Raw genomic sequence first — 13,462 nt, 5'->3', positions numbered from 1 at the left:
TCAATCTTATCCAATTCTATTAGTTATTAATGTCATCTATTAATTATTCTAATGCTATTCACTAATCATTACTTATTTGAAGCAAGTAAACGCAATCATAAGATTAAATCAGTTTGTAAAAAAAAATTACGATAATTTGCATTTATTTACTTATAACAGCGTCAGTCACGTAATGACTTTAATTTAGAGCAAAAGAGGTCAAGTGCGAATTAATCTAATATTAATTGTATATATATATATATATTGTAAATCCGGAAATTAGATGAAAATTTCGAATCACTTACATTTCATTAACTGCAAGTTTCAAATGCAAGTTCGCGAAAACGAGAGTCAATGATTAATGTTAAAAAAAGGCAAATTCTCCTCCTATCTGTAACTACAAAATAAAGTATATACCAAATTATTTACGAAAAATTAATTACGAAATTCATCTCTCAGATTGATTTTCTTGTACAGAATAATTCTACGATATTCACCGCGCATGCAATAGCAACGAAACGTGTTACACCATCGCATCTTATGCCGATCTTATCGTTGGCTGTCTGTTCTCAATAGCTTCAAAGTGAGTACAGCGAGATACAGCAAATGAACACCAGGGAGACAAACATTACATGGCCATACGTTCGTTCACCTTAACTCATTAAGACTCGAACGTAAAATGAGATGTGAGCCTTTGACGCAAGTCACGTCAGATAGCTCGCTTTGATAATAAATGAAATGCTACTGAAACCGGCAAAATGTATTGCGCTAAGGCAAATCAGATATCAAATTAGCTGTCATTATGAACATCAGTGAAATGACGAAATTAATTTATTTAACATACACATTTTTTGACGTTATATACGACGCGTCTGCTCGACGAATATTCGCCTCGAGCAGTACCGTGTGAACATATCGAGGTGAAAATTTCATGCGTCAACGTAATAAAATTCGTCGTGCAAATGCTGCCCGTTTCGATTTACGGAATATCCAGATGAATGAATATCAAATGGATGCATTATTCGGCATTGACTTTAAATAAACAATGAATAAAGGCGTTTGTCGAATACAAATTTTTGTTATCAATGCAAAAAATAAATCAAATACAAAAGCGCGTATTTAAGCGTGTAAAATCTTCTTTAAATTTTATTTCTTTATTATTGCAAAATTTTCGTATATATTTTTTTAAAGTATTACAAATAACTTTAACAACACGTGGAAATTTTTTGTAAATTTTAAAATATAACAAGTGTGAGAAAATTTTAAATTTTATGAAATATAAAAAATAAATTATATTTATGTAGGTATATAAACTTTTTTAATTATTTAATTACTTTATTAATTTTTTATTTCCTATTTAATTTTATTATTTTCTATAATTTTATTATTTAATACCTTTTATCTTTGTGTCTTGTTTTTCTAAATATTTTTATTTTTATTCCCGACTGTTGCCAACCCAAGATTAATTACTTGCTCAATTTTATAAATATAAATAAATATATTTAAAAAAAAAAATATATATATATATATATATACATATTTATATATACATATATATTTTTCTTTTATTAATTTTTATATATCAATATATATCAATAATACAAAATATAATCATTTGAAAAAAAATTGCGGAATTGACATATATTCAATTGAGGAATTTCATTAAGTTTACATAACAGTGCTGACTTGCTATTCGTGTCGCTTACGACGTATGCGATCATTTTTACAAGATTCGCTGTTCGATAATACGAACTTGACAAAACTTTCGCAAACTCTGACAAACTCGAATTTTAAGATTCAAATACTTCCAAGATGAATCTATTCATTTAGAATCTATTCATTTAGAAATGACAGTGTCTGAAGTATCTGACTGTGACACGTGATGTTTAAACGACGAGTACTCGACCGACTTCGATGGCGTCAAGATTCTCTGTACCATTTTTAGTACATGAAATATTACTTCAACAAAATCTTTCATATGTTCTTATCTAATTCATTATCTAATATATGTTAAGTCATATAAAATAGGATGAAATAATTAGCAGGTGCATATTTTTATGATCACTTTGAATCACTTATGAATTCACAAACGAAGAAAAGAAATGAAACTTTCTTGAAGAATCTCAACCCAGTCGACAACTTGATTATTGAAATTGTACAGATAATTCATTAAGAACTTCAGAATTTATCTCTCGAATTTTTAAGTTCGTAACTGTAAAGTTTAGTTGTTAAATTAAAAAAAAAAACTTTGGAGATAAAATTAAATCTAGTTTTCTCAGTTTCGTAGTTAAGAAAAAACAATGACCCAAGTGTATCGAGTATTCTATAAACGTTCGCTTGTACTTAAAAAAGAAAAAAAAATCTGCGCGTATACACCGCGATAAATTATATCGCAGGTACGTTTATACATACATATATACGTGTATTAAATACAAAGAATGACTTGGCCGAGCGCGATTTACGATCACAAAACGTGAGAGTATCTTCTGTCATGTGCTACTTAAATTGCAAAAAACCACTTGGGTGACACTACCATCCGCAATTACGAGGACCGCGTACTTCGGCGGAAAGCCAGCGAAGAATATAAACTCGTCCCGATGAAACTTCGGAGCGCTCGCTTCCGTGTTAATGTTCGCAGAAGTTAAATCCCGAGTGAATACAGGTCAGCAATAAAGCGCTTCTACGCAAGGGTAGCTGCGTTTACTAGAGAAAATACGGTCAGCAAGACCGACGCGGAGTTTCTCGCTAGAAAATAGGATCGCTCAACTGTTAACGCCTCTCGCGATATCGCTCCATTTCACGAGTACACGATGTTAATAAGGAATATTTAATTATTATGCACAACGTATACCATGATAATTAATACAACAATATAAAAAGCAATTTATTTTAATTTGAAAAAATCTGTTGATAATTAAAACTTATTGTAGCGAAAATAAAGAGATTACATACGTATATATGCATATATCGATATTTCTTGGCAGGATTGTTCACGTTACGTGTAGCATTACTTTAAGCTAGGTATTACAAACAGAGAGAATATTATTATATAATTATTATATCAATAATAATATATCAAAAAGATACAATATATTATATGTATAATGCAAATTGATTTCCGTAGGAACATATATCGCAAATTAAAGAAATAAAATATAATGCACATAGATATACGTCAGCTTGCAAAAAAAAAAAAAAAAAAAAAAAAATGAATTAAAAATCTTCAAAAATTCGTATTTTATATTCTTAATGTTTAAATTTATTTCGAAGCTGAGTAAAGCCGGATTTAATTATCGGACTACAACAATTATTCGTCGAGCACAAAGAGTTAAAAGAGGCGTCTTCGCGCTTACATCGTCGGATTCCACGGAAGTCAAGACGAACGACAATGTTGGAGAATGCTTTCCAGCAATTAAGCGTTCGTAATCTCTTAGCGTTCCGACCAACTCTCAAGTCGCTCGTAAAAACTCGCGGGCCCGGATTTCTTCGGGCAACAATGTCGAAGGTTAAAGGAGGATAATACGATTGCCTCCTTTGACCTTCTTCTTATCTTTACACCTCTCCCCCCTCCCCCCGATATAATAACTCTCTCTTCAAGCAAAAAACGAGCGAAAAGGATAATAATGCCGCACGTACGTAACCCCTATAGGATAAAAGCCACAAAGACTGCAGCCGCGATACGAATAACAAATGCAATGTTATACATAAAATATCAATACGTCCCATTCCTTCATGTGTGAATTTCTTTCGTCGAAAAATTTTGCCATATATGAAGGAGTGTCTGCTCGCGTCACAAAAGGACTTACGGATGATCTTAAGTGAATAACAAAATGCAAAGAAATTCAATGATACAATACGTTAAAGAATTTAAGAAAGATTATCGTGATTAAACTTATGTCAAAAAATGAACGTATGAAATATATATGAATTACGAGTATATCAATTATACAATTTTTTCACACTTTCAATTTTTTAATATCATCATTTTCATAAAATGTTTCTTTTTTCAATTCATATATATGTCGTTATATAATTTCTTGTAAAAAGTTAAAGTTACATAAACGGTTATATTATTTTTATTTCTACCTTCTTTTTCTTTAATTTCTTTGTCCTAAAAAAAACTTTTTTTTATATTATATTATAGATTATTATACATATGCGTGTGGATGTTTTATAATGTATTTTTAGGTCATAATATTTGAAAACTTTTATAACCTTATTTTTAAAAGTGTTTTATTTTCCTGCTAAGTATTCTTTTCAGAATAATCTTTTCAACTGAGATGTTCAAGCTGCACATAATGGTAATTGACATTTTCGTGGTAGGGGGTTAAGAGTCGCGTGCGGTTTCCTGAAAATAAATGGCACGCGAGCCAGATCTCAATTCAGTGATATTAAATGCGATATCAAACGAAATTTTTCGTGATTAATTCGTGGACCGCATGTATTGTGCTTGTGATAAATTATATTTAATATTACATTTCCACAATCAGATGGCTGGATCATTTACTGTCTAATATTTCATAGACTTGGGTTAAGCCACGTCAGTGATAAATATACAAAAAAAGAATATCGTTAAATTCGTTTTACCATATCATGAATAAATGTTTACTTACAAAAAAGGCTAACGCAAAAAGTCATTTTTTATACATTATATGTTTGGTTCTTCCATATATTGTAAACTTTTATGCGGACTGCGAAATTCTGTTTGTATTTCAAAGACTAGCACTTTTATTTGTCATAAAAACGATGCTTTTAAATGACGATTTTTTTCATACGTAATAGTAACTACATCACGTAAAAAAAATGTTTATAATTATTTCATGGTTTAAGATTATCTATTCAGGTCAGTATTTTCGCGATGCATTTTCATCATTCTCTCACTCTCGAAAGCGGATAAAGCGCACTTCAGAATAAATATTTTGCCGCAAACGATGTGCGCATAACTGCGTGTAGGACGTGCCCCAATCGTGGAAAAGTTGAGGGTGAGCCCAGAAAAAAAAATGAAAAAATTGTTACGAGTGCATTCACATATGCGTTTCCGCGTAAAAGTGAATTTTATCCGACATGAATTTGTATGCATTTTAAAAAAAAAAAAAAAACGTTTTTGAAAACAGGCGCCGTCGCTACGCATTGGCGAAATGCATCGGACGTGCATGAAACGTAAGACAATTAATTGTAACTAACCGTCATAACGGGTGAAATAGAGGTACGTTTTCGTATCCCGTATTCAACAATAAATTTACTATTTTGCCTGATGCTGAACTCTATATTTTTCTTTTGAAATTCATTCACAATTTCAATTCCATCTGAGAATCAGACAGTTTGTACGAAATGTAAATATAAAATATAAATAACCGATATAACAATATCGGTTTTAAATTTTTTCGTGTAAGGTAAAATTAATGTAATATATTAAATTAATGATTATATGCAGATAAAAGAAAAAATTCATTGACCGTCTAACAAAAATGTAATCAAAATTCGAATAAATCAAAATATTTACAATGTTATACATAAAAACAGCTTTTATAGAAATTATTTTTACGTATGTTTAATATGAATATTTTTTTATATTCTTTAGATGCAAATATATAATATACCAGTTAAATGGACAGCTGAAAGCTTCTAGCTATCTGTAAAAACAGTCTGCGATCATGTTTTATGTGAACAAGGCCTTGCGTTGTCATATGGTGTGTATTACTAAGTAATTGTGGGTTGATGTAAAAAGCATACTCTCTTTTTCGTATTATTTCATGTAAAATTGTTTGATGACACAGGAGCATATCAATTTTAAACATTGTTCGTCTTACAAGTAGTAAACTGACAAATATATGCAACATTAATATTCACTTCTGTGTGTACTTACGCACATTTTATTTTTTATATATTTTGTGTATTTTATTAATACAGGTATAATATAATATATTATATTATATAATATAATATTATATAATATATTATATTATTATATTAGTTGTATATGTAACATATATTTTTATTTACATTTTATTTTATTTCCTTCAAATTACATAAAATAAATTTTTTATAGAATTTATTAAATAAAATATATTTACGTTTTTATAACTGAAACTAAATATAGTTGGATTTAAATTTTGTGCTAAAATTAAACATATATGTCTTTTTCGTATAAAATAAAAAATAAAAATGCAGAAATAAATTTTTAAATGCAACGTTAAACGTAAAAAAAAAAAAATAAAATAAATAGTCTTGCGTACATAATAAATTATGTTATGCCAATAATGTCACAAATCTTTATAACATTCCAATTATATATCAAAGATAATAATGATAAAATAATATATTTCTACGATACTTGCATTCGATCTATGCATATATGTTTCAAAATCTATAGTGTGATTTAAAAATAAAAGTGTCATATGTACGGTTTACCTCAAATTTTATATTTTATATATGTTTTTGTACATTTTTTTATTTCATGTGTGCATTTCTACAGATATCAGAAATAAAAAATTGAGGTAAATCGCATACAATATTTTTACAAAAAATTGCAAACAGATATGCCTCGAGAGATTATCCTATTGGCTCAAAGGATTATCGCTAGTTGTGTGTAATATCGTATATCGATCGTTGCTTTGTGTCGATTCTGCTTTATACGCGAAATCACAGGCGGAACGAGCAGGTACTTATATATACAATATATATATATATATGTATATATATCGTTCTGTTCGTGCGCGCGTGCCACTAGAGAGATAAATTAATGGCTCGCTTAAACAGCGACGTAATTATGGTGCAGAAGCGCAGTTTTTACAGGCAACCTAAAGCAACGATATCGAGCAGCAATTGAAATAATCAACACGATCAATCGCGTTTGAAAGTTAGTGCTGAGTTGTCATTGCATCACTAGTTTATTTTCTAAAAAGACAGTAAGATGTATTCACAACTCTATCTAATTTTAGAATATTAAAATTTAAAAACTTAAAATTTATATTTAAAAAAAATAATCATTTCGTAAAAACTTAAGAAAAAATAATATATAAAAACAATATTTAAAAAATTCTTTAATGCCAAAAATATAAGATATACGCTACACGTCTATTTTTCTAAAATACTTGTTGCTCTTAATAACAATTTATTTATAATGTATTTTTTTTCCGTTGCGGAAATTTCAGTCACGTTAATTAAACCCTATATTAAACGTCAAGGTTTTATTTTTTTAAGTATTAAACGTGGAACAAACCGGAAATTTTGTCGCGGCTATTTGATGCATTAGACGCAAAAGAGTGCTTACTGTTCTCAACACTCACGCGCAATTTTCTACTGAAGTTACAGTCCTCTCGGTGCGGTAAAAAACGTGAAAAAAAGATGAGAGGAAAGAGAGGGAGTGGCGACCCGGTTGCGTCAAGATGGCAGGAACGGAGTGTACATCACGAAGGAGTTGGATCGCGCGCGAGAGTGTACTCTGTCGTGCGCCGTAATTACGCAGTATTACGAGCGACGTTACGACGGGGATGTTACGTTAACGCGGTTCGTGTTGTACGTGGCGCGCGCACGCGAATTAAGAAGACGGAATTAAAGCGGAGCTGCAAATTCATTCGCGCGACTGGTTTTACGACGACACCGACCGAGATAGAAAACCCCCTTTCACACGAGCATGATTTGCAGTCGTACTTGCGCGACGGAAAAATTTCGGAACCAATTCTATTTTTATCCATGCACTTGTACGCAAACTCAAAATCGCAAAATCAAAATTAGATTTTTAATTAGAAATTCTACCTTTATAATTACAAAGTGACATGTAAAAAAAACCTTCAATAGTACGTAATTGTATAATTCTACGTAATTATATAATTATTGTATATGTTTATATGGTTTATAATCGAAAACAATGAGAAAGAATTTGGTTTTTTCTATAAAATAATGTTTTTTGAATAAACTTTCAATGAAAGTTTTCACGGTGAATTCTGTGACGATTCGTATAAAACGGGCTTAAGAAACACGAGAAAAGAAGGGCACTCGCTCCCGACTCCTCTAATGCCCGCATATTTCGCGACACGTCGCGCGGAGAGACAGTGACTCAACTCGCGCTGTGCGCGATATTTCTCGTGCGCGACGTTTCATGCATACGGCATCGATGACGATTTTTCAACGAGGCGACTTCCTCGCTGCTCCACTGACAGATTGATGTACTTGCGTTTCGTACATTTATCATAAAAAATAAAATAAGATAATTGAAATTTTTGTAAATATCTTTTTGAGTTTCTTACTAAAAGCGCGAAACTGATTATTATCAAAAACTGACAATAAAAACAAGCATTAATAATAAATAAAGATATTGATTAATAAATAAGATAATAATAATAAGAAATAAGAAATAATAATAATTAATAAATAAAATATTAATAATTTTTTAGACGCACGAATTTACAAATTAGGGATAACTTCTATACTCAAAATATTCAAAAATATTCGTTGAAGACAGTTACGAGGCAATTTATATTTGTTATATTTTCAATTTATAGTACAGTATATGGTGTATTAGGTTACATACATCACGGTCGAATCTTAATTTATGTACATAATTACGTACACATTATCGCACGCAAGGAAATCTATCGCGAAGCGCGCGCGTATAATAAATAATTCCTTCATTTATTTAACCATAAACATGCAGAGACTAAAAATTTAGTTTACTTATATTATGTGTATCGTAAAATTAAAAAAAAATTATATCATACAAAAGAATTATATCATACAAAAAATCCAAAGTATATATATATTCCTTTTTTACTATGTTTTCAAATATTCTATTTATACAAAATAAAAGATTATATTAAAACAAAAGAAAAATGTTTTTTAAATAATGTATGTAAACATGACAAAAATTAAGAACATTAATTTCTTGTAAAAAAAGCGATTAAAAAAAATATAACAGAATAATAAAGACATTTTACAAGAGATATATCACCGAAGTTAAGAAATAATAATTCCGTATTAATGTAATACGAGTCTGAATTTCACTAAAGATTTATGTTCTTAAAAGCATGATCAAGGCCAACCTCGACTTTCAACGAAAGTAAAAGAGACGGGAAACATATATAATTCACGACCTTTTGGCAGAGAAATTTCGAATGAACGCACACGATAGCCGATTAAAAACGCTTATTCGCCTCGAACAAGCGAATCTTATAGCATGAATCTCGCTACAAGAAATCGCCGAAGGACGAACACGTGCGCGCGCGCATACAGAGGTGAAAGTCTTGACGGAGTAGTTGGGATACGCATTGGGTGTCAGCTGACGGGAACGAAGACATAAAACAACGAAATGTCGACAGGTTACGATATATTGCAATTTAACACCCTCGATCACAATCCGGTAATATAACAATTCTTTCTTGTATATCTATAATTTTTTCGTATTTAAAAAACGTAATAATTATTTAAATATTCTAAAAATAATGCTGTAAAATATTCTAAGATATAATGCAGCTATATAATAATTTTAAGTATACTACATCAATTGTGTGCGTGAGATTATAGATATATGCAAACAAAGTGTCTTTAAGCCAAATCTTTAACCGAACACATGGCTGCGCTTTTGGATTAAGATAATATTAGACATGTCAAAAAATAAAGATAAATCTTTACAAGAAATTTTATATTCAAAACTATTTTTGTATTCTTATATCACAATGTGTATATATTAATAATATATATTTTAATTTCTCAATCGCTTTCATTATATATTACCGCATAATTATGTTCACCAGTATAGTGTATTTTTTAACGCGGAATGCAGATAACGAGTGACAGAATTGACGGATTATCAAACAAGCGGACAACGGCTAACGTCACGTCAAAGGTGACGTCCGGTGACCCGATGTGCATCAGATCGAATGACTACGCACAAAAGATATATGCACTTACCCGATGTGACGAACGCCCGTTTTCCACGTAGTCGATGATAGATTTTCAAGGAAAAGAGGTTATGCGCCGCAAGCTCGGAGAACACTACAATGTCACCGGATCGGCGGGCGATGTATCGCAAAAAAAGGCTTCTACTATCTGTTGGCAGTACACTGTGGCATGTTCCTCTTCCGGCGCGACACACGATCGACTTCCCCCTTCACGTCGAGGAGGCGATCAGATCACCGTCATGTGCAGATGAGAGAACGGATGAAAAGCACGATGCTGTTCGCACACTCGCGTCGTTATTCGTTCGAACGAAAAAAAGAGAGAGAGAGAGAGAAAAGGAGAGAGAGAAATAGATAGAAAAGAGAAAGACGCGGCCGAATTTCCTACCCGACAGCAACTAACCCGATCGCGCGCGCGCGTCCCGTACCGCTACCACTGGGTGTAGCGCACCGAGCGTAGCATCGCACACTGACTGTTCACTCGCCGTTCACCAAGGCGATAAACAAACTCTCCGCTCACCTCCTGCCTCTACCACGCCGCGACTCTGCGCACGCTCCCTTCTCCCTAGCGACTTCTCGCTCTCACCGCACGGCCACTCTCGCTCCCACTCGTCTTACTCACACGTCTCGCTCGCGGTCCTCGTCACACTGAACGCCCGCACGCGCTCCGCCGTCTTACCCTATGGCAGCGCGCGCATGCGCTTTCTCTCTCTTTCTCTACGCAGGCACCTGGCAGGCGCTACGCCAAACGCTGCTGCGATCTGTGTTTTCTCTCTGTCACCAATGGATTCTACCTACTTCACACGCATTATCCAAATATTATCGTTCACGACTTTGTCGACTATTGTTGGTAACATTGCAAAAATAGGCATACAACGGTAGATTTAGCTCTATGCAAAATATGAATTTCGTATACCATTATTAACGAGTATAATCATATAACCTTATTTAATATAAACGATTGAGAAATTAAAATATATATTGTGATTTACACAAGATAGTATTATTTCTCTTACATAAGAGTAAAAAATAATTATTTTTAATATAAAAATCTTGTAAAAAGATTCATCTTTATTTTTATACCGCTTGTTAAAATAATATAAAATAATCAATGACGATTCAAAGTTTTTGATTTAGTAATAAGAATGCAACAAATTGTAATTGTAATATCAATGTATTATATATATGTGTATAGTTATAATTATTATATGACATACCTGGCAATGTGCGCCACATTACACTTTCGCTGCACTTTGATCAGAATAAGATGGCGTGAAAAATGTACAAGATTTCAAACGAAATTTTATAGACAAATAATCGGTATCAAAATTGCCATACTGGCGTATAGTAACATTTGGTTCACAATAAATATCCAATAATATTTGTTATTGACGATAACTTTTTCCGTATGAAAAAATTAATTTTTAAACGACAAAAATACGGAGCAATTTAAATGCAACTACCCGCCGCGACACGACTCCATAATTGCAATGTAGAAACCATTCAAGAGTGGTAATACTGTTTTAAAATATCGAACAGAATATATTCAAGCAAAATGAATCAGATTCGTAATTGTATGAAAATAGTATTCTGATATTTTTTTCTAAAAGATTTTTCTTTCTAAATATCAAAAATATCTTCGCGAAAATGAAAGAAAAGTATAACGAAATTTAATATTTTAACGAATATAAAGCGAACAGTAGTATATAAAATTTTCTAAAACATACATTTAATTAATTATATTTATTATAAAACTTTTAATTATTTCATGAATATGCGCGGCCTCTTTTTCGCGCTTGATATCTTTCTGTTATCATTCGTTCTTACTTTACTTACTTTTATACTTACTTAAAGTACTTATATTTCAAAACAATCTCTTCGAGGAAAATTTTACTCGATGGCTACGGAATCAATCAGAAATGATCAAAGAAGTTTCAAAACAGCCATCGAATAAAATTTTCCATGGAGAGGATGCTTGAAACGTAATTTTAGTGCTACGATATTATTTGACCAATCAGGATAAGAGACCAAGATTTTTTGTCCTGATTGGTTAATCAAAGTTTTCAACCGCTAGTAATACCAAGTCAGTTTGCTTACTAGTTTCTAGATTAGTTCGTGACTTCACCGTCTGTCGGCGACAGCATCGTGTGAAACTAGTTAGTGACTTGGTGACTGTCTTATTTTGTGGTTCGTGTTTCTTTTCGTATAAGCCAACATGGTACGTATATAATAATGTGATATATTCTAATATTAATCTGCAAATATTGCAACCATCCGCGAAAGCTCGCTAAAAATTAATGCACGCTTATTTTATATACTATTTACTTAAGTCGAAAATGCAAATATTATCGACCAAAATCTGTTGTGATAATACGAAAACTCACGATATTAAGTTTAGGTTATGTTCGAATTTTGGTTCGGCAATTCATAACAATAATGTTTAAACTAAATATATGTGCGATTGTGCATCATTGTGCATTGTTGACTAATATGCTTTTTCATAATTTATAGAGTCGTGTCAGGACAAAGACGGTCAAAAAGGCCGCAAAGCTCATTATCGAGAAGTATTATCCACGTCTCACTTTGGACTTCCACACGAACAAGAGAATATGCGAGGAAATCGCTATCATTCCTAGCAAATCTTTGCGCAACAAAATTGCCGGGTAAGTAGTATATATAATATAATTTAATTTTTCAAGAAATTTATTATTTTATCAAATAATCAATAACTTTTACTTAACATATAATATTCGTTTGCTGATTACTTAATTCTTATTATTTCTACAACTTTACATTTCTCGTTAAGTGATTAGGATTCTCAATAATAATAGTATGATAACTATCATAAATAGTATTGCAATAATAATATACTTACTATCGTAAATAGTATTGCAATAATAATATGATTACTATCATAAATAATATGGCAATAATAGTATAATTACTATTGTAAATAATATCGCAATAGTAATAGTATGATTACTATTGTAAATAGTATCGCAATAATAAAGTTTTAATACAATTTTTATAGTATAATGATAATATTGCTATGTAGCTATCACAGTTTTATGTATAGATTAATTCGTGATTGCTGCATTAAGACTTCAAACAGATTTTCGACAATAATAATATGAAAACTATTGTATATTTTTTATTACTGTTAGATTTGTTACTCACCTGATGAAGAGGCTTAGGCATAGTCAGGTACGTGGTATCTCCATCAAACTGCAGGAAGAAGAGAGAGAACGCAGAGACAACTATGTTCCTGAGGTCTCTGCTTTGGAGCATGACATTATTGAGGTTGATCCTGAGACCAAGGAAATGTTGAAGATGCTGGAGTTTAACAACATCACTGGGCTCCAATTGACGCAGCCAGTGCCACAATTTAGCAGACGGTCTTAAAAGTTTTAAAAAAATTCACTTTTTGCTTTACAAAATAGTTGGTCCTGCACTTTTTAAATAAAACTGCAAACCAACACTCACAATATTGTATTACTTGTCTTTTCCACAGCGTCAGGTCTCTTCATGAACCTCGATCATTAATAATTCCTAATTTTAATAATTAATAACTATAACACTATTCATGT

At 31.6% G+C, this 13,462-nt stretch overlaps 2 protein-coding genes across 2 annotated transcripts in view; one reads left to right on the top strand and one right to left on the bottom strand.

The window, feature by feature from the left end:
* LOC140665243 (furin-like) overlaps window positions 1–10,543 on the bottom strand; it is a 273,773-nt gene extending 263,230 nt beyond the window's left edge. The window contains exon 1 of the mRNA XM_072891109.1: window positions 9,889–10,543. The gene's annotated coding sequence lies outside the window, so the exon portion shown is untranslated. The remainder of the gene's footprint in view (window positions 1–9,888) is intronic.
* Window positions 10,544–12,000: 1,457 nt separating this feature from the next.
* Window positions 12,001–13,360, top strand: Rps17 (ribosomal protein S17). Its single transcript, XM_072891108.1, has 3 exons — window positions 12,001–12,093; window positions 12,387–12,538; window positions 13,040–13,360. Exons 1-3 carry the CDS (start codon window positions 12,091–12,093, stop codon window positions 13,275–13,277), a joined length of 393 nt encoding a protein of 130 aa, XP_072747209.1. The 5' UTR covers window positions 12,001–12,090; the 3' UTR covers window positions 13,278–13,360.
* Window positions 13,361–13,462: the final 102 nt, after the last annotated feature.

This window comes from Anoplolepis gracilipes, chromosome 4 (genome assembly GCF_047496725.1).
Source record: "Anoplolepis gracilipes chromosome 4, ASM4749672v1, whole genome shotgun sequence".
NCBI lineage: Eukaryota > Metazoa > Arthropoda > Insecta > Hymenoptera > Formicidae > Anoplolepis > Anoplolepis gracilipes.
The sequence above is the reverse complement of the archived record's forward strand: the minus strand, read 5'-3'. Positions and strand labels throughout refer to the sequence as shown.

Excerpts from the sequence above, each read along its gene's own strand:
- Rps17 (XM_072891108.1), top strand. Across the intron at positions 12,539-13,039 it reads TTGCGCAACAAAATTGCCGG|ATTTGTTACTCACCTGATGA; the intron begins GTAAGTAGTATA and ends TATTACTGTTAG.